Source organism: Oncorhynchus gorbuscha, linkage group LG22 (genome assembly GCF_021184085.1).
Source record: "Oncorhynchus gorbuscha isolate QuinsamMale2020 ecotype Even-year linkage group LG22, OgorEven_v1.0, whole genome shotgun sequence".
Lineage (NCBI taxonomy): Eukaryota > Metazoa > Chordata > Actinopteri > Salmoniformes > Salmonidae > Oncorhynchus > Oncorhynchus gorbuscha.
The window spans coordinates 1,586,787-1,613,501 of record NC_060194.1 but is presented as its reverse complement, the minus strand read 5'-3'; the positions used below and the strand labels follow the sequence as shown (position 1 = coordinate 1,613,501).

Genomic DNA, 26,715 nt, shown 5'->3' with positions numbered 1-26,715 from the left:
TTCTTCAGTGTTGTCACATGAAAAGATATACTCAAATATTGACAAAAATGTGAGGGGTGTACTCACTTTTGTGATATACTGTATGTCTTTACAATCAAATCATACGCATTTTGTGGGTACAAATGAAGCCCCACCAATGATGACTGTGCTTCTCACATGTTTCAGGGAAAGAGGATTAGTGTGGACCGGTAAACTGGTCTGGGACACAAAACAGGCCCCTAGCGACCGAAACAAACCCCTGACCCTGTTACGCGTGGGGGACCGCCTAACGGCACTGCCAGTTCTGTACCCATAGTGTCCTGGGGAATAACCACAACCTTTGCTCCAAACACCTTTGTTCCCCCCCGCAGAACTCTATTATCCAGGCCGGTTCTGTAATAAATCAACAGTGTGGACACAACAGAAACCTGAGCCATAGAAACAAGGCTCAAGCACAATGAGGATAATGGAGGATGAATGGCTAACCCCAATAACTGGCCTCATTTCCACGCTCTCGGACACAAATACAGGCCAACCGAAGGTGATGTGCTGTTGTCAATGTGCCTCTGGTTTCTAGTACCCTCTGCTCTTTCTCATCTTTGTGCCATTTCAACAGTATATCGAAGGTGTAGTATGTCTGTGTGTGTGTGTACTCGCATGTATGTGTGTGGATGCGCGTGTGCGCACACATTTATTCATGCTTTTCTCTGTGCTCTATTGTTCGTCTGTATGTAGTCCTATGTGTTTAAGTTTCAAGTACTTTGGGCTTTAAATTGAGGCTTCCTTAAGCTATTGTGTTGAGAAGGACAGTAGTATTTTAAGGAGGCCATTTGATGCCTTCCCTCTTTCTGAGTTGTGAATTTGCATGGGAGTGTGTGTTACATAATTGAAAAATTAGAGGTATCATTGTAAAGGGTGTGTGTTGGTGGCAGGGAAGTCAGGCGCAGGAGAACGAATTTGGTAAAAACGGAGTGTGTTTAACAAATGTTGATAAAACTCCCAAAAAAACTAAATGTACAAAATAACAAAAGTGGGTACAAAACCCATTGCACACCAACATAATACATGCACATCACATACAATCAAACAATCTCCGACAAGGACATGAGGGGAATCAGAGGGTTAAATACACAACATGTAATTGATGGGATTGGAACCAGGTGTGAAGGAAGACAAGACAAAACAAATGGAAAATGGAAAATGGATCAGTGATGGTTAGAAGGCAAGTGACGTCGACCGCCGAACACCGACCGAACAAAGAGAGGGACCGACTTGGGCAGAAGTCGTGACAATCATTCATATCTTCATGCCTTTCATGGACAGGGATGATTTGAGTTTGTCCGTATAGCATTATTATCCACTTTTGACCCAACTTAACAGAATTTTTAGAAAGTATTGGTAATCCTTCATATGAATTCCTTCTCCATTATGCATTATAAGCACATTCACAATGCCTTATGAGCCATGCATAATGCACTATCAACAACAGAGTTGCTAATAGCTGCTCATAAACATCTATAACTACATACATAAACTATTATGAGCAGGGAGCTTGCTTGTACTATTTCGTCATGTATCTCTTACATGTTTCTTACTTAATAACTACGAATGATTTAACAGAATTTAGTACATTATATATGTACATATTAATGAAAACATTTGATTTTATGTGTACGACCATAATTAATGTGTACTCATGTGTGGCTAGCGTGTGCTTTTTCTCATTTGTGCGTGCTCAGTTTAGAATGGGAGGTGAGTATTGTGTTAGGGAACACTGACTGAGCTAGACATTAGTAACACAGACTGTGGACTCACAGTAAACATCTGTAGTTAGTCATTAACATAGTTTAAACAGCACATCCCGTCAGTCCTGTCCCGGCCTTGTTTCTGAAGATGTGAGTAAAAAAATATATATTTTAATGAATGCTTTGTTTTGGCATTTCTCTTTTTCATCGGAAAATTGTCTGGTTTGATCAATGATATGTTTTTATTAGTTGATGGCAAGGTCATGAGTCAATGCTAATCCACTCTATGGGCATGTGTCCCTCCTCCTATCGTTTGGACAGGGCCATGTTTGTGGAGATTCCACAGGCGCTAGTCGTATCTTTATAAACGTTGCATGAGGGAAGATGCAACCGAAGTAACCCAAAGGGAATTAGCACACCAGTTTGTGTTTCTCTATGTATCACTAATATTTGAATCGCTGTGTCTTAAAGAAGAACATTGAAGTGGAGATAATTGAGTTTGTTTGGTCTTTACTATCTGGTATGGGACCTCTATTTTTATTTAGCAATAATTAATGTGGTTTAATGAAGATATAGGTCTTATACCAATAGAACTTGTTAATAAATACTGTGCGAACGTCAGAATAACGTAGACATACATCTCCATGCTACCATTCACAAATGTGTTCCCTGTGGACAGTTTCCATTGGCTGCAGGGTCTGTAGACATCATGGGCGAGCTTTTCCTCTGTGTGACTGCGGCTCTCGCTTTGTGGTCGGCTTCAGCTCTCAGCACATCAGGTAAAAAAATGTACAATCTGAAGACCCAGTAGCACGTTTTTCAATGGCATTAAACGTATTGTCCACCACCGATATGATGCAATCGCCTGTAAGGTCACAGCTGTACGGACAAACACTGCAAAATGGTTATGTATTTTTGTCATGTTTCTATATAGTATATAATAGTACTGCATGTGCAATAGGAGAGACCAGTGATTGGGTTGTGTGTAGATAGCAAAAATGTTGTAATTCCAAATATCACAGGACTACAACAATGCACCGTTCTGGTGCTTAAAGAGTTACATTTCCTGAAAGCTTGTGTGCCATGTTGCACAAGAACATTGAATAACTTTCTAACCTTACAAGACTGTTCATTGAGGTCTAATAGAAGTTGCCAATGGCAACGCAAAGCAAAAATGACTGTTTCATATTGGACAAGTACATGGCAGTGGTGGATAAAGTACCCAAATGTCATACTGTAGTAAGAGTAAAGAAACCTTCTGTAACGGTTTTCATGGTGTGGTGAAGGAGAGTCGGACCAAACTGCAGCGTGTAGATTGCGATCCATGTTTAATGAAAACAAACGTAACACGAATCAAAACACAAACTCAACAAAACAATAAACGTAATGAAAAACCGAAACAGCCTATACTTGTCAACTAAATACAACGACAGAAACAAAGACACTAAGGACAATCACCCACCACAAACTCAAAGAATATGGCTGCCTAAATATGGTTCCCAATCAGAGACAATGATAAGCACCTGCCTCTGATTGAGAACCACTCCAGACAAGCCATAGACTTTGCTAGATAACCCCACTAGCTACAATCCCAAATACATACACACCAAAACCCCAAGACAAAACACACCACAATGCAAAAACTACATGCCACACCCTGGCCTGACCCAATACACGAAGAAAAACACAAAATACTTAGACCAGGGCGTGACACCTTCATAGAAAATGACTGTTTCATATTGGACAAGTACATGGCAGTGGTCGGAAAAAGTACCCAAATAGTAAAAGTAAAGAAACCTTCATAGAAAATGACTCAAGTAAAAGTGAAAGTCACTCATTGAAATACAACTTGAGTAAAAGTCTAAAAGTATTTGGTTTTAAATATACTTAAGTATTAAAAGTAAAGGGAATTGCTCAAATATATATAAAATATAAAGTATCAAAAGTAAAACTATGAATAATTTCAAATTCCTTACGGTATGCAAACCAGAAGGCACGTTTTCTTTTTTTACTGATAGCCAGGGGCACACTCCAACACTCAGACATTATTTTATAAATGAAGCATTTGTGTTTAGTGAGTCCACCAGATCAGAGGCAGTAGGGATGACCAGGGATGTTTTCTTTTTAAGTGGATAAATTGGACCATTTTCCTGTTCAAATGTAACAAGTACTTTTGGGTGTAAGGGTAAATGTATGGAGTAAAAAGTACATTATTTTCTTTATGTAGTGAAGTAAAAGTAGTCTTTTTCTTTATGTAGTAAAGTATAGTACAGATACCCCCAAAAAATCTACTTAAGTAGTGCTTTAAAGTATTTTTTACTTAAGTACTTTACACCACTGGTACATATAATAATAATATATGCCATTTAGCAGATGCTTTTATCCAAAGCGACTTACAGTCATGTGTGCATACATTCTACGTATGGGTGGTCCCGGGGATCGAACCCACTACCCTGGCGTTACAAGCGCCATGCTCTGCCAACTGAGCTACAGAAGGACCACATGGTAGTCCCTCCTTGTTCTAACCAGTTTTCCTCCTCTTAATGCCAAATGAACTGGTTTTGTTGGTCAGTGTTTTCCAGCGGTCCTGAGGCCCACATGCTTCTGCGTTCCAAAAGGGCCAACACCTTCCTGGAGGAACTGAAGCCTCCATCGATGGAGCGGGAATGCCTGGAGGAGAGATGTGAGTTTGAGGAGGCAAGGGAGATTTTCATAGCCAGGGAAGCCACGGTAAGCTAGCTTCAATTAAATGTTACGTTTTTGAGTATACCATTTCTGTATGAATTGAGTATATCAACTCTGTTGGAGGAATAATAGACATTGACAGTTTTCTACTACTTTTCAGTTGGAATTCTGGACGGTTTATACAGGTCAGTTAAGTCTTTTGTTTCCGAATAGACTCATATATCCTTTTAACTGCCTTGCATTTTATACTATTTATGTTGTACACTTTGTAAGGACATTGGCAAACATGTATATTCGGGAATCAGTTGAATGAACAAACAGATATCTACACAATGTTTAAACTACAAGCAAATGTTTTCTACCAAAACAGCTTCACTGTCGGTCTTCCTGTGTCAATGTACTGTACCTCTCAGACACAACATACAAAGCTTCTGATGGAGAGAAAATGTTGCCATATTGTTTGGCTTATTGTTCAGGGTTACATCTGTCTTTGGTGTGTATCTTAGATGGAAATCAGTGCATTTCAAACCCATGTGTGAATGGGACCTGTGTGGACCTCTACCAGTCCTATGCCTGCCGCTGCAATCTAGGATTTGAGGGAAAAGACTGCGGCCAACGTGAGCTCCACCGCCGTGTTTGATGCGTTTGCACCTGCGATGTTCTTGACTTTTTTGAGTGCTTGTTGTGTATCTTTTTCTGTGATCAACTTTCTGTTTTCTAATATATGAGAAACAAACATTAACATGTGTTTGTCATGTCTGTGATGTGAAACGTCTTTTCTGATTTGTGTGTTTTGTCCGGGAGAGTACTTGTTACATCTCTGGTTCTGGTTCTGGTTCTGGTTCTGTTCCTTGTGTCAGTGCTTCTTTGTGTTTTGGCTTTGATACGGTCTGTTGTGTTTAGCTAGCACAGCCACTAATTGTGCAATAGCCAACGGTGGTTGTGACCATGAGTGCCAAAACCACAAGGACGGCCTGAGGCGTACCTGCAGCTGTGTCCAGGGATACCGTCTCCACCAAAACTCTAGACACTGTGTCCCCGAAGGTAAGAATTACTCTGGGGCCCTGTTTAGAAACAACCCTGACTATGCCTGGCTCTTTTCCGTGGTACAGGGAATTCTCCTCAAACGGGATAACGTTTATGTAGGGGATTGTCTAACTTGTAAGTATGTGTACAAGAGTACACAGTGTTTTGGAAATGTTCATGTGTGTCTTAAATGAAAAACTCGAGCAGGTGGAGAAAGCAGAATGAGACAGGTGGAAAGGACGGGACAACGATGTTGTGTTTCCATCTTTGCTGACAGCTATGTTGTGTTTCTATAAGTGGATAAATTTAGCATATATGGTAATGCATCAACCCTTAGATACCTCTTCAATTTGAGCTAAAAAAAAAGTTAATAATGACAAAATGTTTTGTGTTTTGTGTGTCTACGGTGCCCAAATAAATGACAGCATATTGGATGACTCTCGTTCATACCCAGTTCAATGTGACAGCGACAGGTTTAGGCTACTACTTGATACTACAATTTTCCCTTCACCCATCATGGTTGCTACACCCGAGCTTATGAATGTCAGTTTACAACATAGGTGCCCACAGGTCGAGAGACACATTTGAGGTAACAGTGATACATGGCACACAGTGACATTCAATACCGCCTTGCGCACTCTTGCCTGCACCTAGCTGATATAGGGTGTAATCATTAGTCCAACAGTTGCAAACGAGAGTTTCTATTGGTAAAATTCAGGTATGTTTATCCCTGTTTTGTTCCATTTGCTTGCGTTTATTAAGAAACTTTTTCAACAGAATTGGCGGAATAAATACACCCCTGATCACGTGTAAACACAGTTCACTTTCATAGCAGCCACGTTGTGTTCCTTCTCGCATATATGCGCTCTCCTCCTCTCACCTCTTCCCTTCGCTTGTGGACTTCAATGCACAACACATCAGCTGTATGTGACCAGGCCAAAAAAACTTTCCAAGCCAAGTTCCTTGTCTCATCGCGCACTAGCTCTCGTGTGGCGGGCCGGGCACAGTGCACGTTGACACGGTCGCCAGGTGTATGGTGTTTCCTCCAGTACATTGGTGCGGCTGGCTTCTGGGTTGGATGGGCATTGTGTCAAGAAGCAGTGTGGGGTTGTGTTTTGGAGGATACATGGCTCTTGACCTTCGCCACTCCCGAGTCCGTGCTGGAGATGCAGCGGTGTGACAAGACTGTAACTACCAATTGGGGAGGAAAAAGGGGTGAAAAATACAAGAACAAAAATAATAATGAGTTATAGCCAGCTAGCTAACATAGCACCCCTCTGTTATAGCCAGCTAGCTAACATAGCACCCCTCTGTTATAGCCAGCTAGCTAACATAGCACCCCTCTGTTATAGCCAGCTAGCTAACATAGCACCCCTCTGTTATAGCCAGCTAGCTAACATAGCACCCCTCTGTTATAGCCAGCTAGCTAACATAGCACCCCTCTGTTATAGCCAGCTAGCTAACATAGCACCCCTCTGTTATAGCCAGCTAGCTAGCTAACATAGCACCCCTCTGTTATAGCCAGCTAGCTAACATAGCACCCCTCTGTTATAGCCAGCTAGCTAACATAGCACCCCTCTGTTATAGCCAGCTAGCTAACATAGCACCCCTCTGTTATAGCCAGCTAGCTAACATAGCACCCCTCTGTTATAGCCAGCTAGCTAGCTAACATAGCACCCCTCTGTTATAGCCAGCTAGCTAACATAGCACCCCTCTGTTATAGCCAGCTAGCTAACATAGCACCCCTCTGTTTGAGCAGGGTGTTTCAGTAGGCTAAACTATTTGCTAGCTAAGAAAGTGAAACTGAAAGTTATATATATATTTTTAAATTGTTATATTTAGTATAGTTTTATCTAAATTCCCTCAGGAGGATGTCCCTCCCCTTCCTCCTCTGAGGAGCCTCCACTGACTCGTTAATGTGTGACTGCTTGTGTTTTAGTGTACAGTACAATCTCTCTTCATTCCTTTCTTACCTTTAGGTGCCCACTCCTGTGGGCAGATACTGGTGGCCAAGACCTCCTACAGTAAACCCATTCAAGGACTACTGCCCTGGCTGGTAGGGGGAGAAATGGGCAAGAAGGGGGAGAGCCCCTGGCAGGTACCATCCATACCTTGATCCATACACTACCCATACATTGATTCTGTTTCAGTACCCATGCACTACAACTGACATCAAAAGTAGTCTAGTGTCAAGATGATTCTACTTCCCAGCCCATAAAGGGAAAAGATAGACATTTCCAGATTTGCAGGGCAATATTCTCTTTTTCATTCATTTGGGGTTTGAAACATTTAACTGGATCTATACAACCAATGACGTGGGATGTGGAATCATGTTGACATTAGACTACGGCGGAAATCTGAAAACATCTGACAAACATACATTTAGGAGTGTAATACGGCTTTAAAAATTCATAAGGTTGTTTGTGTGTGTGTGTTTGTGTGTGTGTTTGTGTGTTTGTGTGTGTTTGTTTGTGTGTGTGTGTGTTTGTGTTTGTGTGTGTGTGTTTGTGTGTGTGTTTGTGTGTTTGTGTGTTTGTGTGTGTTTGTTTGTGTGTGTGTGTTTGTGTTTGTGTGTGTGTGTTTGTGTGTGTGTGTGTTTGTGTGTGTGTTTGTGTGTGTGTTTGTGTGTGTGTGTTTGTGTGTGTTTGTGTGTGTGTGTTTGTGTGTGTGTGTTTGTGTGTGTGTGTTTGTGTGTGTTTGTGTGTGTGTGTTTGTGTGTGTCTTAGGCTCTTGTGTTGAATGCAAAGGGGAAGTTTCACTGCGGAGGGGTCTTAATTGATCAGAACTGGGTTCTCACCGCAGCCCATTGCCTGACCAGTAGCCTTCGCTTCAGCGTCAGACTGGGTAAGTCACATTATACCTTCATTACTAACCCGATACAAGGTGAGTTGATTATTATGATCATTATTATTATACTCTCCAGCAGACCAATCCTTCTCACCTTCTTCTCCCTATACATGCAGACCAATCCTTCTCACCTTCTTCTCCCTATACATGCAGACCAATCCTTCTCACCTTCTTCTCCCTATACATGCAGACCAATCCTTCTCACCTTCTTCTCCCTATACATGCAGACCAATCCTTCTCACCTTCTTCTCCCTATACATGCAGACCAATCCTTCTCACCTTCTTCTCCCTATACATGCAGACCAATCCTTCTCACCTTCTTCTCCCTATACATGCAGACCAATCCTTCTCACCTTCTTCTCCCTATACATGCAGACCAATCCTTCTCACCTTCTTCTCCCTATACATGCAGACCAATCCTTCTCACCTTCTTCTCCCTATACATGGCCAGAGTGTTTCTTATCAGAGACTGTAAAACACTTTATTCTATGTTGCTGCAACCCGCTCTTTATCACTGATTATCCATATTTAACTTTCACTCATCTACTATTTCAACAACAGGTGACTACGAGCGCTATAAGTTGGAGGGCACCGAAGTCACCGTGCCGGTGATCAAGACCTTCTCTCACCCGAACTATGACAAAGTCACGGTGGATAACGACATCGCCCTGCTGCGCCTGGCCTCTCCTGTCTCCTTCTCCGAGTTTATCCTCCCGGCATGCCTCCCTAGCCGCGCTCTGGCCCAGGGTGTGCTCCACCTCAACGGCACACGCACAGTGGTGACGGGTTGGGGCAAGGAGGAGCAGAACTCCCAGCGCTTCACCTCAGCCCTCAACTTCATCGAGGTGCCGCTGGTGGAGCATGAGCTGTGTGCCCGTCAGATGGTCAACAACGTGACAGGCAATGTTCTGTGCGCCGGTGTGCTAGGACGGCGGGAGGACGCATGCGAGGGCGACAGTGGCGGCCCAATGGTCACCTTGTACCGTGATACCTGGTTCCTCATCGGCCTCGTGTCCTGGGGTGAGGGCTGTGGTGACGAGGAAAAACTGGGCATCTACACCAAGGTGTCCAACTACAATGAGTGGATTGAGAGCGTACGGAAGGGGTGAGACAAAGCTCCTGAGCCCTAAGACAAGTCCCTCTACGCTTCCAATTCCTTCCCTCCATCCTCCCTACTGAGTCTATCCACCCGGCTACAGTATAGATATGTAACATGCTTTGTGAAATAAATCAACACATTCTCAAGTTTCACAGTTTTTCTTTAATGTTACTTGGCAGATTCATTATTTTGTCATCTTTACAAACAAATGTACAGTAGAATAATGGCCTTTGGTATAATTCACATTTTTTATTTAACTAGGCAATTCAGTTAAGAACACATTCTTATTTAAGAAGATGGCCTACTCCAGCTAAAGTCTAACATTGCTGGGCCAATTGTGCACTATGGGACCCCCTATCACAGCCAGTTGTGATACAGCCTGGAATCAAACCAGGATCTGCAGTGACGCCTCTAGCACTGAGATAGACCACTGCACCACTCGGGAGCCCAAAGCTATTCATCCCGACCGGGAATTGACCCCGGGCCGCAATGGTGAAAGCACCAAATCCTAACCACTCGGCCACCAGGCCAGAGATTCTAATCACACTTTATTTGGATAGTCCCATAAAGATGATCTACAGATGGTCATGCTATTTAAAAAAATAATTGTTGATAAGCAACTGCTTGCTAAGGTTAGGGTTACAAGTTTAGAGTAAAGGGTAAGGGTTAGGGTTAGGTTAAGGGTTAAGTTTAGGGTTAGGATAAGGGTTAAGGTTAGGTTAAGGGTTAAGTTTAGGGTTAGGATAAGGGTTAAGGTTTTCCTATGAGATTTACAGTGATATACTTTCTTAAAGGGATTGTAGTTGCCTAATATTCAGCCCTAGTTCGTACAGAAGTATTTTTTCTATTGGCTATTTCTACCTTGTTGTAGCACATAGAGTATCACAGTTAAAGGCCAGCACCTAATATTCAGCCCTAGTTCGTACAGAAGTATTTTTTCTATTGGCTATTTCTACCTTGTTGTAGCACATAGAGTATCACAGTTAAAGGCTGTGTACAACTATTTCTTTTAGAAATTCACAGATATACAGTCTCAATTATCATATGGTTGATATTCTTTTCTCTGGTCTAGATTTTTTTTTGTCTCTTGTCTTGATTTATTTTATGGCTTAAACATGTCAGACACATAGCTTCAGTAAAGTCTCAAATATTTTAGGCTACACAAGCAGCGCATGTAAACATAAATCATGTAATACCAAAGACAGGTCATAGATGAACCTATGAACAACATTAACCAAACACTGACAAAGGGAACAGAGTGTTGAAAATGTCTGAAAGCACCCCAAGATGCCCCCCATGTATACATTCAGCAGACAGTCTTATTCAGAAGCAGTTTAGTACCTTCCTTAAGGATACGTCGACAGATGGTTCACATAGTTGGGGATTTGAACCAGTGACCTTTCAGTTACTGGCTCTATGCTCTAACAGCTTTGCTACCACATGGAAGGGGAACATCTGATCATGGTTGCAGACAGGTTTACATAAAATGGGTGCTGGGACGCACTCCCAATAACAAATCAGGGCACCCTGGCGCCAGGATGGGCACCCATTTAAGAACCCCAACAGCCAAATCAAATCAAACTTTATTGGTCACGTACACGTACTGTGACGATTTTATCGCAGGTGCAGCTAAATGCTTATGTTTCTAGCTCCAACAGTATAGTACACCGAACAATACAAAACCATACACACAAATGAAAAAATGAAGAAATATCAGAACAAGCAATGTCAGAGTCCAGAATATATATATATATATATACACAGTGTCTTCAGGAAGTATTCAGTCCCCTTGACTTATTTCACATCTTGTTATGTTACAGCCTTATTCTAAAATTTATTTTAAAAAATTTAATCAGCAGCAATCTACACACAATACCCCATAATGACAAAGCGAAAACAGGTTTTTAGACATTTTTTTAGAGCTCCGAGACAGGAATGTGTCGAGGCACAGATCTCTGGAAGGGTACCAAAAAATGTGCAGCATTAAAGGTCCCCAAGAACACAGTGGCCTCCATTATTCTTAAATGGAAGAAGTTTAGAACCACCAAGACCCTTCCTAGAGCTGGTAGTCCGGCCAAACTGAGCAATCGGGGAGAAGGGGCTTGGTCAGGGAGGTGACCAATGACTATGTACATAGGGCAGCAGTCTCTAAGGTACAGGGTAGAGTACCTGGTGGTAGCCGGCTAGTAATAGTGACTAAGTTCAATTCAGGTTACTGGGTAGAGGCCGGCAAGTGATAACTATTTAACTGTCTGATGGCCTGGAGATAACAGCTGTCTTTCAACCTCTCCATCCCAGTTTTGATGCACCTGTACTGTCCCCTCCTTCTAGATGGTAGCAGGGTCAGACTGTTGCTCCACTTGGGAGCCCCCAGTTGTTGTGTCCAAACTGTTGGCTGTTTATATAGTAAAACAACACTTAATGCATCTTCAAAGCTACAAATGATCATAGCCATGTCCTCAGGACAATCTGTCTTCCCCACTTGCTTCTTTATGTCCACCATTGTTCCTGTACCCGAGAAAGCAAAGGTAACTAAACAAAATGACTATCGCCATGTAGCACTCACAGGAAGGCCATAAAGATCATCAAGGACATCAACCACCCGAACCACTGCCTGTTCACCCCGCTATCATCCAGAAGGCGAGGTCAGTACAGGTGCATCAAAGCTGGGACCGAGAGACTGAAAAACAGCTTCTATCTCAAGGCCATCAGACTGTTAAATAGCCACCACTAACATTGAGTGGCTGCTGCCAACACACTGTCATTGACACTGACCCAACTCCAGCCATTTTAATAATGGGAATTGATGGAAATGATGTAAATATATCACTAGCCACTTTAAACAATGCTACCTTATATAATGTTACTTACCCTACATTATTCATCTCATATGCATATGTATATACTGTACTCTACAACATCGACTGCATCCTTATGTAACACATGTATCACTAGCCACTTTAACTATGCCACTTTGTTTACTTTGTCTACACACTCATCTCATATGTATATACTGTACTCGATACCATCTACTGTATGCTGTTCTGTACCATCACTCATTCATATATCCTTATGTACATGTTCCTTATCCCCTTACACTGTGTATAAGACAGTAGTTTTGGAATTGTTAGTTAGATTACTTGTTGGTTATCACTGCATTGTCGGAACTAGAAGCACAAGCATTTCGCTACACTCGCATTAACATCTGCTAACCATGTGTATGTGACAAATAAAATTTGATTTGATTTGATTTTGATTTGACTTCTATCGCATGAAGTGCTTTGAGAGGCTAGTTAAGGATCACCTCCAACTTACCCAACGCCGAAGACCCACTACAATTTGCATACCGCTTCAGCAGATCTATGGTTGGCGCACTGCACCCCATCTGGACAAGAGGAATACATATGTAAGAATGCTGTATATTGACTATGGCTCGGCCTTCAGCACCATAGAGCCCTCCAAGCTCATCACTAAGGTCAGAGCCCTGGGTCTGAACCCCGCCCTGTGTAACTGGGTCCTGAAGTTCCTGACGGGTCAACCCCAGGTAGGAGGGGGTGAAGGTAGTCAACAACACCTTCGCTAAGTTGATCCTCAAGACGGGAGCTCCACAAGGGTGCGTGCTCAGCCTCCTCCTGTACTCCCTGTTCACCCATGACTGCGTGGCCACGCACGTCTCCAACTCAATCATCAAGTTTGCAGACGACACAACAGTGGTAGGCCTGATTACCAACAATTACTAAACAGCTTAGAGGGAGGAGATGAGGTCCTTGGCGGAGTGGTGCCAGGAAACCTCTCCCTCAATGTCAACAAAGAGAAGGAGACGATCGTGGACTTCAGGAGACAGCAGAGTGAGCAAGCCCCCATCCATATCCATCGACCAGAGAGGGTGAAAAGCCTCAAGTTCCTTGGCGTGCACATCACTGACAACCTGAAATGGTCCACCCACACAGACAGTGTGGTGAAGAAGGTGCAAGAGCGCCTCTTCAACCTCAAGAGGCTGAAAAAGTTTGGCTTGGCCCCTAAAACCCTCACAAATTTCTACAGCTGCACCATTGAGAGCATCCTGTCCAAATGTATACCGCTTGGTACAGAACGGCACCTGCACCGTCCACAACCACAGGGCTCTCCAGAGGGTGGTGCAGTCATCCAAACACATCACTGGGGGGGGACACCGCCTGTCATTCAGGACATCTGCAGCACCCTGTGTCACAGGGAGGCGCCAAAAAGGTCATCAAGGACCTCAGCCACCCAATCAACCCACTACCATCTAGAAGGCTTAGACAGTACATGTGCATCATACTGAAAAATTGCTTTTCTTTCCAGGCCATCAGACTGTTAAATCGTCACTACTAGCTGGCTTCCACCCAGTATCCTGGCTTGAGTTTTTGTCACTGCTACTAGCCAGCTGCCAACCAGTACTCAACCCCGCACCTTAAAGAACACTTCCCTATGTGCAGTTGAACACTGGTCACTCTAATAATGTTTACATACTGTCTTACCCACTTCATATGTATATACTTTATTCTAGGCAAGGCTCATCTTATATACCTACCGCTGAACACACCTATTCTATTCATATACATATACATATATATATATTTATATTCAAGACTCTGACATCGCTTGTTCTAATATTTCTATATTCCTTTCTTTTTATTTTGGGGATTTGCGTGTATTGTTTTGTATTGTTGGGTATTACTGCACTGTTGGAGATAGGAACATAAGCATTTCGCTACACCCGCGATAACATCTGCCAAATATGTGTACGCGACCAATAAAATTTGATTTGATTTGATGCTTTATCTAGTCAAGAGCAGCCCTCTATTGTAACGTGTTATATTACCTGAGCACAGGTCATTGCACCTGCTCTACATTAGCTGCTATAACGAACATTTAATGGCTAAGACTCGTTAAATCCCTGCAGAGTTAAGATTCAGTATTGCTCAGATAAACATTTAATGTGCAGAGGAGAAACGTTTCTGAGCTGTAGAGATTTCTACGCAAAAAGTCTGTGGTAGTACATCTCCACAAAGCATCCCATCTGTGGTTTGTCATGTTTTTGACTCTATTCCATTGTAATACCTCCCTCTAGAGGTTAAAGGTGGCACTGCAACAGCCTCTTCAGTGTTTGTACCAGGGTACATAAGTGCTGTCAATGACTAACTATAGAGCCAGAGTAACACTCTCTATGCAACCCCATGGAAATATACATTACGGTGACACATCATTTAAGAGATTGGGTTGATTTATGAACCAACTGTACATAATGCATTATGATGGCACTTACATTCTCTATTATCACCCACTCGTGCATTATAGAACCTTTTTTTCATTATATGACTTGCTATAAGCATTCATAGCAGTGCATTGCTCCTTTCAGCAGGCTTTTTAAATCCCTAAAGGCTACACATATATTAATAATACATCTACATAGACATATTTTTGCACATAAGAAGTTATATAAATTCATACTTGTAATGTATCTAGAATGCATTACAAAGCATGTGTCTTTGTAATGCATTGGCTTTGTAATGCATGTGGCTTTGTAATGCATTGGCTTTGTAATGCATTGGCTTTGTAATGCATTGGCTTTGTAATGCATGTGGCTTTGTAATGAACTAATGGAGCGTCATTTTGAGGGTAAAAAGTAACACTTCTCTTTGTTTCTCTAAGGGTTAGAGGGGGCCAGGGTCCCACAGGGTGGAGCTCGATGTAGAAGTAGCCCCTAGCCTACCACAGATCTAGGATCAGATTACCCAACCCACAATCATAACCTTAACCATTAGGAGGATGGAAAATATCGTACCCTGGCCCAGCGATTATAGGGGCAACTTCTACCAACTCCAGAGGTGGGGGCTCCTCTAGACCGGAGGCTGGTCCACCTCTTTAGATATAATGCTAGTTTCCCAGACACAGATGTCCTTTAGAAATGCTATGTAAAACTCATGTATGATTAAACCTAGACCTGAATTTAAAATGGAGATGTTCCATTGACCATGGTTTTTAATCTAGGCTTAATCTGTGTCCGGGAAACTGGCCCAAAGAGTTTCAGGACGGTCGGTTTACGGTGGAGAGCTGCAGGGTTCTAGAGGGCGAGGAATTTGGCACAACATTAGGTTGGGGCGTTGTCCACCTCCCCCCGCCTCTTTTTCAGCTCTTGCTCATATCTTTCCAGCTGGGCCCAGAATCCCGAGTTGGGGTCCACCACTGAGCGTGAAGTCCTCACTTTCTGGAGAAGAAGACGAATAAAAGGAGTGTATAATGGTAATCAGTTACCTGATCAGCCCTGGTAGACACATACTGTACCTGAATCACGCAACACATTGGGTGCATCTCAATACTCTAATATGACTTCCTCTCCTCCTGATGCAATGACATTAAAGAACTGGACAGGTATTTCAAGCAAGCAAAGTCTTGGTAGGCATCCTTGATATAGCTTTTACTCAGCTGTGGTTCATTAAGAGATTATTGAAGATGAAAGGCAGGAGACTAGAGGCTTCTGCATGCTTCCCAGCTGAAACAGTTCAGAAGAGTTTGTGCATACAGTACCAGTCAAAAGTTTGGACACACCTACTCATTCAAGGATTTTTCTTTATCTTTACTATTTTCTACAATGTGAAATAATAGTGAAGACATCAGTTTGTTATATCTGGAGTACTTCTCCTGTCCTATTCGGTGTCCTGTGTGAATCTAAGTGTGCGTTCTCTAACTCTCTCCTTCTCTCTTTCTTTCTCTCTCCCGGAGGACCTGAGCCCTAGGACCATGCCCCAGGACTACCTGACATGATGACTCCTTGCTGTCCCCAGTCCACCTGGCCGTGCTGCTGCTCCAGTTTCAACTGTTCTGCCTTATTATTATTCGACCATGCTGGTCATTTATGAACATTTGAACATCTTGGCCATGTTCTGTTATAATCTCCACCCGGCACAGCCAGAAGAGGACTGGCCACCCCACATAGCCTGGTTCCTCTCTAGGTTTCTTCCTAGGTTTTGGCCTTTCTAGGGAGTTTTTCCTAGCCACCGTGCTTCTACACCTGCATTGCTTGCTGTTTGGGGTTTTAGGCTGGGTTTCTGTACAGCACTTTGAGATATCAGCTGATGTACAAAGGGCTATATAAATACATTTGATTTGATTTGACATCAATTAAAAATAGCGAAGACATGAAAAAAGACTAGCCAGCTCTGCTAGATGAGTAGAATGGAGAGTGAAGACGTATTCTCTTGTTTGTGTCTGGAAGTAGCGTTAGCTAGCAAGATAGCCAACTTTCGCCAGTTAGCTTTGGTGTGAGGGCAAGAAAAGTATTATATTATATATATATATTATATTATATAAAAGTATTATGAGAGTTGGATCAAGATCATCTTTGCTCCTTAGCAGATTTTGGGGTTGAATCATCCTCGTGAGAATCAAGAACAGTGGATAAGAGATATATTAAACATATTAGACATATTAAAGTGGCCAGACGTTATGTTTGTTTTGACTATAATTGAAAGGCTCATTTAATAGCGAGGTGATTTTGATGTAATACGTTGTGTGGTCTAAATGGTCTGCGGGAATAACCTTGTGAGAATGGAGTCGTATTTGAATCACTGAATCATGCTTGTAAACAATTGCAAGTGTTTGTTTTCTTACTTGTAGCCGACTCAGGAGAGACAGTTGCCTAAATCTAATGAATTCTGATAATAGCGCATTGTCTTCTTCTAGTAAGGAGAGAATAATCATGGTTTGGTTTATTTTATTTTCTAAACCTTACGATGTATGACAGTGAACAAAAACATTAAAGAGTGTTGATGTACACGTAATGAGTGTTGAATGGTAATTTATATATAATATATATATATATATACATATATATAATATGTTATTTGTGAGTTTTTTGATAGCACTCCAATGATATTATAATATTTGAGTAAAACAAGGTACAGGGTTAAATAATGAGTAGAGTGGTAATGGAGACTACTGCGCCCGCTGCATTTTGGGGGGGATGCTGCGATACAAGCCTAGCATCTTTTTAAAAAGCAGCAACAAATCCTCTTGAAAGCAGCAGGACAGGGAAATGGTACATAGCGGTGTATGGCCTCAGTTAGATCAATAGTGGTTCATAGAGATTATGGTCTTTATGTTAAGGGAGACGTAGGTGTCATGTTCTGACCTTAGTTCCTTTGTTTTGTCTTTGTTTTAGTATGGTCAGGGCATGAGTTGGGGTGGGCAGTCTGTTTGTTTTTCTATGTTGGTTTTTGTGTTCAGCCTAGTATGGTTCTCAATCAGAGGCATGTGTCGTTAGTTGTCTCTGATTGAGAATCATACTTAGGTAGCCTTTTCCCACCTGGGTTTGGTGGGTGTTTATTTCCTGTTTAGTGTTTTGTCATTCACCTTACGGGACTGTTTGTTTGTTTTTGTTTATTGGTTTTGTTCAGTGTTCATTTTGCTTCATTAAATTATGGACACTTACCACGCTGCGTTTTGGTTCTCCGATCCTTCTCGCTACTCCTCCTCAGAAGAGGAGGACGAGATCCCTGACAGTAGGAGACCACGTCTCAAAAAACTTTTTAATAGAGCCTGGGATCAAATATCCCTGATTCCTTATGCTAAATAAATTGACACCTTTTTCCAGGAGAATGGGGGCAGTCATGTTTTTTTCTCTCTCTTTGAAACGTTTCCCAAGGCTATGGTTTCTGGGAGAGAGCAGTGAGTTAAATTCTGCAGTGTCGTTAGTATAAAGGTATCTGGATTAGGCTGTAAATTACCAAATTAAATAAGGCCTGGCCATTTTTTTTGCCATATGTTTTACCACACACACACCAGCAGGCACACAACTTACTGGTTATAAATATGGGATAGTGCCAAGTTATCTTAAAAGGACAGACAAATGGAATTTGCTGAAGTTTTTTTTAGAGTTTTAATTGACCGCATGTGAATTCTTTTGATAAGAAATGTACTGTAAACTTACTGTAATAATGAAATAATTTATTGTTTTTCATGAATTAGTCTAATGTAATAAGAAACACTTATTTAAATGGTTTGAATGACCTCTGTCCTGACTTTCTAGTGTGGTTTGATCATCCTCACTGGAATGCCAAAAGATGTTGGAAGATTAATTTAAGGTAATTTGTATTGATGATAATTACGAAGGAAGTTATAATTAATTGTTCTATATGTAATTCGGACCATGTCTCTAGTCTATTTTCCAATTCCTTGAATCAAGTTACGGGTCCAAGTGCTTCTTTATGTGTCACGTCTGCTGCTGCTCCTCCCCTCCGGCCTACGACGTCGCCACTAACCACCGACTCATCAATACGCACACCTGGGACTCATCATTACGTGTACTTGTTAATCAAGTCCAAGTGTTTCTTTATGTGTCACGTCTGCTCCTGCTCCTCCCCTCCGGCCTACGACGTCGCCAGAGTACTAACCACCGACTAATCATTACGTGTACTTGTTAATCAAGTCCAAGTGTTTCTTTATGTGTCACGTCTGCTCCTGCTCCTCCCGTCCGGCCTACGATGTCGCCACTAACCACCGATCCTGGGATTCATCATTACGCACACCTGGGACTCATCATTATGCACACCTGGGACTCATCATTACGTGTACTTGTTAATCAAGTCCAAGTGTTTCTTTATGTGTCACGTCTGCTGTTGCTCCTCCCCTCCGGCCTACGACGTCGCCAGAGTACTAACCACCGACTAATCATTATGTGTACTTGTTAATCAAGTCCAAGTGTTTCTTTATGTGTCACGTCTGCTCCTGCTCCTCCCGTCCGGCCTACGATGTCGCCACTAACCACCGATCCTGGGATTCATCATTACGCACACCTGGGACTCATCATTACGCACACCTGGGACTCATCATTACGTGTACTTGTTAATCAAGTCCAAGTGTTTCTTTATGTGTCACGTCTGCTCCTGCTCCTCCCCTCCGGCCTACGACGTCGCCACTAACCACCGTTCCTGGGATTCATCATTACGCACACCTGGGACTCATCATTACGCACACCTGGGACTCATCATTACGTGTTATGGGTTTTCCTTTATGTGTCACGTCTGCTGCTGCTCCTCCCCTCCGGCCTACGACGTCGCCACTAACCACCGATCCTGGGATTCATCATTACGCACACCTGGGACACATCATTACGTGTACTTGTTAATCAAGTCCAAGTGTTTCTTTATGTGTCACGTCTGCTCCTGCTCCTCCCCTCCGGCCTACGACGTCGCCAGAGTACTAACCACCGACTCATCATTACGCACACCTGGGACTCATCATTACGTGTACTTGTTAATCAAGTCCAAGTGTTTCTTTATGTGTCACGTCTGCTCCTGCTCCTCCCCTCCGGCCTACGACTTCGCCACTAACCACCGATCCTGGGATTCATCATTACGCACACCTGGGACTCCTCCCCTCCGCCCTACGACGTCGCCACTAACCACCGACTCATCATTACGCACACCTGGGACTCATCATTACGTGTTATGGGTTTTTCTTTATGTGTCACGTCTGCTGCTGCTCCTTCCCTCCGGCCTACGACGTCGCCACTAACCACCGATCCTGGGATTCATCATTACGCACACCTGGGACTCATCATTACGCACACCTGGGACTCATCATTACGTGTACTTGTTAATCAAGTCCAAGTGTTTCTTTATGTGTCACGTCTGCTGCTGCTCCTCCCCTCCGGCCTACGACGTCGCCACTAACCACCGATCCTGGGATTCATCATTACGCACACCTGGGACTCATCATTACGTGTACTTGTTAATCATTATGATTCACACCTGAACTCCATTACCTTCATCATCTCCTCTTCTTTATATGTCACTCTCCCAGTTGGTGCTGTTCTTGTGTATCAGCGTTCTGCCTTAGTGTTGTGTTCTTGATTTTGTTGTTTTATTAAAACATTTCATCTGCACATGCTTCCGACTCACCGCCCCATCATTACAGAATACCAACTCAAAATATGGAAGCAGCAGGACAGACGATTGATGAACAAGGTTACCTTCTTCGTCAACACCATGATCAGCTGGCTCAACTGGGGATAGCCATGGAAGATGTTCCCCGTAGTCTACAACGTCTCAACAGCAAATAATATTCTAGAGATAGTCTACCCAATGAGTCAGCACACCAGCCCATCCAGCAACCCGCTCAGGTCAGCAATGCCCTCCCGGAGAAATATGACAGGTTTCCTCACGTCGGCTGCAGTGAAGTAGAGTCCGCATGTTTTGGTTGCGGGCCGTGTCAGTGGCACTGTATTGTCCTCAAAGCGGGCAAAAAAGTTATTTAGTCTGCCTGGGAGCAAGACATCCTGGTCCGTGACGGGGCTGGTTTTCTTTTTGTAATCCGTGATTGACTGTAGACCCTGCCACATACCTCTTGTGTCTGAGCCGTTGAATTGAGATTCTACTTTGTCTCTATACTGACGCTTAGCTTGTTTGATTGCCTTGCGGAGGGAATAGCTACACTGTTTGTATTCGGTCATATTTCCGGTCACCTTGCCCTGATTAAAAGCAGTGGTTCGCACTTTCAGTTTCACGCAAATGCTGCCATCAATCCACGGTTTCTGGTTTGGGAATGTTTTAATTGTTGCTATGGGAACGACATCTTCAACACACGTTCTAATGAACTCGCTCACCGAATCAGCATATTCGTCAATGTTGTTGTTTGATGCAATACGAAACATATCCCAGTCCACGTGATGGAAGCAGTCTTGAAGTGTGGAATCAGATTGGTCGGACCAGCGTTGAACAGACCTCAGCGCTTGAGCTTCTTGTTTTAGTTTCTGTCTGTAGGCAGGGATCAACAAAATGGAGTCGTGGTCAGCTTTTCCGAAAGGAGAGCGGGGCAGGGCCTTATATGCGTCGCGGAAGTTAGAATAGCAATGATCCAAGGTTTTTCCAGCCCTGGTTGCGCAATCGATATGCTGATACAATTTAGGGAGTCTTGTTTTCAGATTAGCCTTGTTAAAATCCCCAGCTACAATGAATGCAGCCTCAGGATATATGGATTCCAGTTTGCAAAGAGTCAAATAAAGTTAGTTCAGAGCCATCGATGTGTCTGCTTGGGGGGGAATATATACGGCTGTGATTATAATCGAAGAGAATTCCCTTGGTAGATAATGCGGTCGACATTTGATTGTGAGGAATTCTAAATCAGGTGAACAGAAGGACTTGAGTTCCTGTATGTTGTTGTGTCCACACCACGTCTCGTTAACCATGAAGCATACGCCCCTGCCCCTCTTCTTACCAGAAAGATGTTTGTTTCTGTCGGCGCGATGCGTGGAGAAACCAGCTGGCTGCACCGACTGCGACGCTGCTCTTATATTCAGTAGTTCTTCTCGACTGTATGTAATGAAACCTAAGATGACCTGGGGTACCAATGTAAGAAATAACACGTAAAAAAAACAAAAAACTGCATAGTTTCCTAGGAACGCAAAGCGAGGCGGCCATCTCTGTCGGCGCTGGAAATGGCTGTTTTATTTAATAGAGTAAGGTTCTTAGGACTCTCTCTGAGTTAACTGAGTGGAGTTTTTCATGGAGCTTGGGCTTGGCAACTGATTCAGTGATGGCTTGGTGATAAAAAACCTACAGCTGGCATTCCATAGATCAGATGTGGTAGGTGTCACTGAGAGAGCCTGGAGGAACAGAACAAAGGCCTCAGTATTCCTGATTATCCTGGCATCTGGGAGACAACACCAGAGGCAGATGACCAGAGGATGAACCTAAAGTGGCTTATGATGCCCCCGATCTATATGGGGGGTTGAACCAGCTATGACTGAGCAATGTTGGTATCAGGTATTTAAGCAACAGCATGGTCTGTAAAGGGTAGGCTCTCGACCCAAGAGTCAAGACTTGAGTCGGCGGTTTCATTATTACATAACCTCCAGGCTGTGTAAGGCCTATCTGATCAAGAAGGGGAGTGATGGAGTGCTGCATCAGATGACCTGGCCTCCATAATCACCCGACCTCAACCCAACTGAGATGGTTTGGGATGAGTTGAACTGCAGAGTGAAGGGAAAGCAGCCAACAAGTGCTCAGCATATGTGGGAACTCCTTCAAGATGGTTGGAAAAGCATTCCAGGTGAAGCTGGTTCAGAGAATGCTAAGAGTGTGCATCAAGGAAAAGGGTGGCTACTTTGAAGAATATAAAAATATATATATTTTGATTTGTTTAACACTTTGTTGGTTACTACATGATTCCATATGGGTTATTTCAAAGTGTTGATGTCTTCACTATTATTCTACAATGTAGAAAATAGTAAAAATAAAGAAAAACCTTTGAATGAGTAGGTGTGTCCAAACTTTTGACCGGTACTGTAAAAATATATATTTTTCTCTATATATTTTTACTATTTTCTACATAAATCCAAAAATGGATGTAGCAACTACAGATTGCCCCTTTAAGTCTATCAAAAGTGTGTGAGTTTGAGCATGTGTCCATTAGGCCTATGGATTGTTTTTATCAGCAGGAATTAGATTGATCAATAAAAGACCCACTTTTATTCCATAGACTGGGATCCGTTGCAAGAGCGCATTTTTCACCGGCTGTCCACTGATTTTAAAAAGCAACGATCGATAGGCAGTTAACACTTCTTGAATTCAACCATTATTGATTATTAACCATTATTATTATCAAATACACATTTAGATTTGTGAACAGCCATCCACAACAACCACAATCCATAATGCGCAAATAGCTAAATGAGAAGGCAGCAGTGTGATTCACATCAATGCGCTATGTAGATTTGAATCATTTGTGATATCCGTATGTAGACCTCACTTGTCATCCTTACCTCCAAACGTATATTTAAATTGGATAATCTTTGGATGCCGACAGTAGTCACACCATTGGAAGACATAGCTTGGACTGTAGCCTACAAAAACCTGTTCCTACTCTTTTCCCACGATCCATAAAATCCATTTGGTGTGTCATCATAGTGGTCTCTGGCTTGTGGTCAGACTCGCTCAGGTGGAACAAACTTAAACTTTTCTTTATGTGTCTTTAAAAAAAATACTGATGTGAATGTCATTGAGAAAACAGAGAACTGTCAAAGATTTTTTTTTTGCAAACATCCTTTCTGAATTGAAAAGTAATCCTCAAAGTAATCATCTAGTTTTTCAAAAGTATCTGTAATCTGATTACAATATTTTAGATGTAATCTGTTACTCCCCAACCCTGTCTGTAATCAAATCAAATTTTATTGGTCACATACACGTGTTTAGCAGATGTTATTGCCGGTTTGGCGAAATGCTTGTGCTTCTAGCTTCGACAGTGCAGTAATGTCTAACAAGTAATATCTAATAATTACACAACATATACTCAATACACACAAATCTAGTAAAGGAATGGAATTAAGAATATACAAATATATGGACGAGCGATGTCGTAGAATAATATACCTACTGTATAGGATACAGTATATACATATGAGATGGGTAATGCAAGACACTATTTGAGCTGTTCTTGCCATAATATGGACTTGGTCTTTTACCAAATAAGGCTATATTCTGTATACTACCCCTACCTTGTCATAACACAACTGATGTGCTCAAACGCATTAAGGAAAGAAATTCCACAAATTAACTTTTAACAAGGCACACCTGTTAATTGAAATGCATTCCAGGTGACTACCTCATGAAGCTGGTTGAGAGAATGCCAAGAGTGTGCAAAGCTGTCATCAACTACTACATGATTCCATATGTGTTATTTTATAGATTTGATGTCTTCACTATTATTTTACAATTTAGGAAATAGTACAAATAAAGAAAATACCTTGGAATGAGTAGGTGTGTCCAAACTTTTGAATGGTACGGTATATTTTTCGTTTTGGACTTTTTCAGCTGTTTGGGCACTCATTTTTTCTCTGGGCAAGCCAAAGTCTGTAGCCCAAGTCTATCCCCTTTCATCTGTGATTGGTCAACAGTAGGGATTCTTCAATAAAGTATTTGTTGTCATTCAATGAGAGACGACTCATTTTCATGCACATTTTTCATTGACAAATATTGCACCAAACATTTAAAATTGTGCAACTAAGATCTCCTCAGCAAAAAAACAAAACAAATGTATGTATATGAATTCTGACTATTTTGAGGAAGCGTATACTGGCTACGGCATCTCAAAATGGACAAACAGTACCATTGACCCTTTTTTTCTCGTTGTTCATGTGAAAGTCTTTTAGGGGAGCATGCCAGCACACTTCGGTTCGGTTCGCCTAGCAGAGTTCAACTAGGTGCCAGGCGAACTGAAGAATGCTGAGACCTTTGAGTGTGAGATGCACTCATACTTTTACAACCAGAAAAACAAAGATAGATAGATAATCAGTTGATTATTCTACTTTGCATTAGAGGCTGAGTTTGGGTGAATTCAATTTCAATTCAGTCTATTCAGGAGGTCAATGGAAAAGTCCCAGTTATTGTCAATGAGGATTTTGAGGATTCACTTTGTGAATTGACAGAGCTAGTAACCATCTAGCCCTGGAAAGAAGCACAATTACATTAAAATGACAATTAGACCAAAAGCCATCTTTAACCCATCACTCCCATCCACTCCTCCCTCCCTCTTTTTGTCACCTACCGTAAACGCCTCAGCCAATGAGAGCTTGCGGTACTTCATGAGGTACGCCACACAGATGGTGGCCGAGCGGCTGCGGCCGTTCTTGCAATAGACGACGGTGTGGCCTCCCTTGGATGCCTCGTCCCGGATAGCGTCTGCACAGCTATCGAAGTAGCGGTACAGGTCCTCAGTGGGGTCGTCGTAGACGGGCACACGCAGCGCAGCGATGCGTGACGACTCGGGGAAGGGCTGCTGCTTGGACACGTTGATGCACAGCGTCACTGCCTCCTGCTGGATGAGGTCGTCAGTGCAGGCCGAGCGTGCGTTGCTGATGAACAGCGCGTTGGTGACCTTGCACAGCTGGAGCTGCGGCTGGAGCATCTCCGACGGATGACCTTTGACCCTGGTGACACGTCGACCTTTGCTAACTAAGCCTGCGCTGCGCTCACTCACTCACTCGCCCCAATGTCAACTTTCCTTTCTCCTATTTCACGTACATACATGCACTTGTGTACAACACTTTTGACTTGTATCTTTCTCACAAACACTTCACAGTGACATTCTCACACTACACACACAGATAAATAACAGTAGCCTACACACAAGTAGATTCACACTTTTCTCGTGCACCCCCCCAATGACAATAGAAACACATCCAATCACACTTCCAGTGACATTCATCAATTCCACAAACATACACTCACTAAAACCGTCTACGTACTTGCTCTCTCACTGCAACACACACTCTTCATAGGGAAACTGTCTCTCCTTCAGGCTATGGCATGTGGGGGGTTGTCATGTCGGTCAGCTCTGGCCATCTGACTCTGTCCTAATAGCAAGCTATATTTATTGTAGGGGGTAGGCAGGTCCACGGTCAGGCACTCCCTGGGTCCTAACACCAGTTTAGTTCACGTTCAAAGGATCCACAGTGATTCATATTCTATGTAATGAGCTGGGGGTAGATTTAATAGAGTAGGTGATCACTTTTTTTTTAGTGTAGTGGTCATGCAGTGTGCACCCACACATATGCACAACACACACACATCTGAAGAGTAGATCAGAGAGGAGATCGAATTATATATATTAAAAGAGTATAAATTCACAGTGGGGGATATGAACTATACAAAAAAAGCACACATTTGAAGCTGGTTATGTGTGATGGAAAACACATGAGTAATACAATTCATTATGACCATAAACACACCAGTATTCCACAATCATAAATTCCCTGATATCCTATGAACTAATCAGAATCACATTGATTCAGAGACATGGACACACACAGACTTGGTGCCAGTATGTGCAGCTGTCCTGTTTGCTGTGTCACCACCATCCTATCCTCCTGCTTCATCATCACTAGACTTTGGAGGTGAAACTCTGACTGACTCAGCAATTGCCTGATGCCTACTCCAGCCCATCCATAGCTTTCTTTCTTTCTTTCTCTCTCTCTCTCTTTCTCTCTCTCTCTCTGTCTGTCTGTCTGAAGTGAGAAGGCGGACTGTGTTGTATCCTCTGTCCTCTCTGAAGGGGTTAGTGTGTGAGGGCTCTAGCCTGCTGCTCCTTCTGAGGAAGAACGTCCCGAAAAACATATCCTTCCTCTCCTTTCACTCGGACATGCACATCTCAACCTCTATATATCTGTATGTGCGTCAGTTGTTTTAGTCTGCCCTACACGTAAAAACATAACCTTCCTCTCCTTTCACTAGGACACACATCTCAACCTCTATATATCTGTATGTGCGTCAGTTGTTTTAGTTTCACATAAAACTGTTTCCTGTGAGAGACAAGTGT

At 42.7% G+C, this 26,715-nt stretch overlaps 2 protein-coding genes across 4 annotated transcripts; one reads left to right on the top strand and one right to left on the bottom strand.

Moving 5' to 3' along the window:
* Positions 1 to 421: 421 nt before the first annotated feature.
* Positions 422 to 9,527, top strand: proca (protein C (inactivator of coagulation factors Va and VIIIa), a). Of its 3 annotated transcripts, XM_046322686.1 has the most exons (10): positions 1,858 to 1,874; positions 2,046 to 2,244; positions 2,404 to 2,503; positions 4,297 to 4,454; positions 4,570 to 4,594; positions 4,916 to 5,026; positions 5,313 to 5,453; positions 7,415 to 7,533; positions 8,162 to 8,279; positions 8,844 to 9,527. In XM_046322686.1, the coding sequence occupies exons 3-10, from the start codon at positions 2,434 to 2,436 to the stop codon at positions 9,389 to 9,391; spliced, it is 1,290 nt and encodes a 429-aa protein (XP_046178642.1). In that variant the 5' UTR covers positions 1,858 to 1,874; positions 2,046 to 2,244; positions 2,404 to 2,433; the 3' UTR covers positions 9,392 to 9,527. The 3 variants fall into 3 exon arrangements, with proteins under 3 accessions (XP_046178640.1, XP_046178641.1, XP_046178642.1); XM_046322684.1 differs by lacking the exons at positions 1,858 to 1,874; positions 2,046 to 2,244 and adding an exon at positions 422 to 520; XM_046322685.1 differs by lacking the exon at positions 2,046 to 2,244 and having other exon boundaries at positions 1,722 to 1,874.
* Positions 9,528 to 14,608: 5,081 nt separating this feature from the next.
* Positions 14,609 to 25,828, bottom strand: dusp28 (dual specificity phosphatase 28). Its single transcript, XM_046322144.1, has 2 exons — positions 24,946 to 25,828; positions 14,609 to 15,610 (listed from the first exon to the last, which is right to left on the bottom strand). Exons 1-2 carry the CDS (start codon positions 25,303 to 25,305, stop codon positions 15,494 to 15,496), a joined length of 477 nt encoding a protein of 158 aa, XP_046178100.1. The 5' UTR covers positions 25,306 to 25,828; the 3' UTR covers positions 14,609 to 15,493.
* Positions 25,829 to 26,715: the final 887 nt, after the last annotated feature.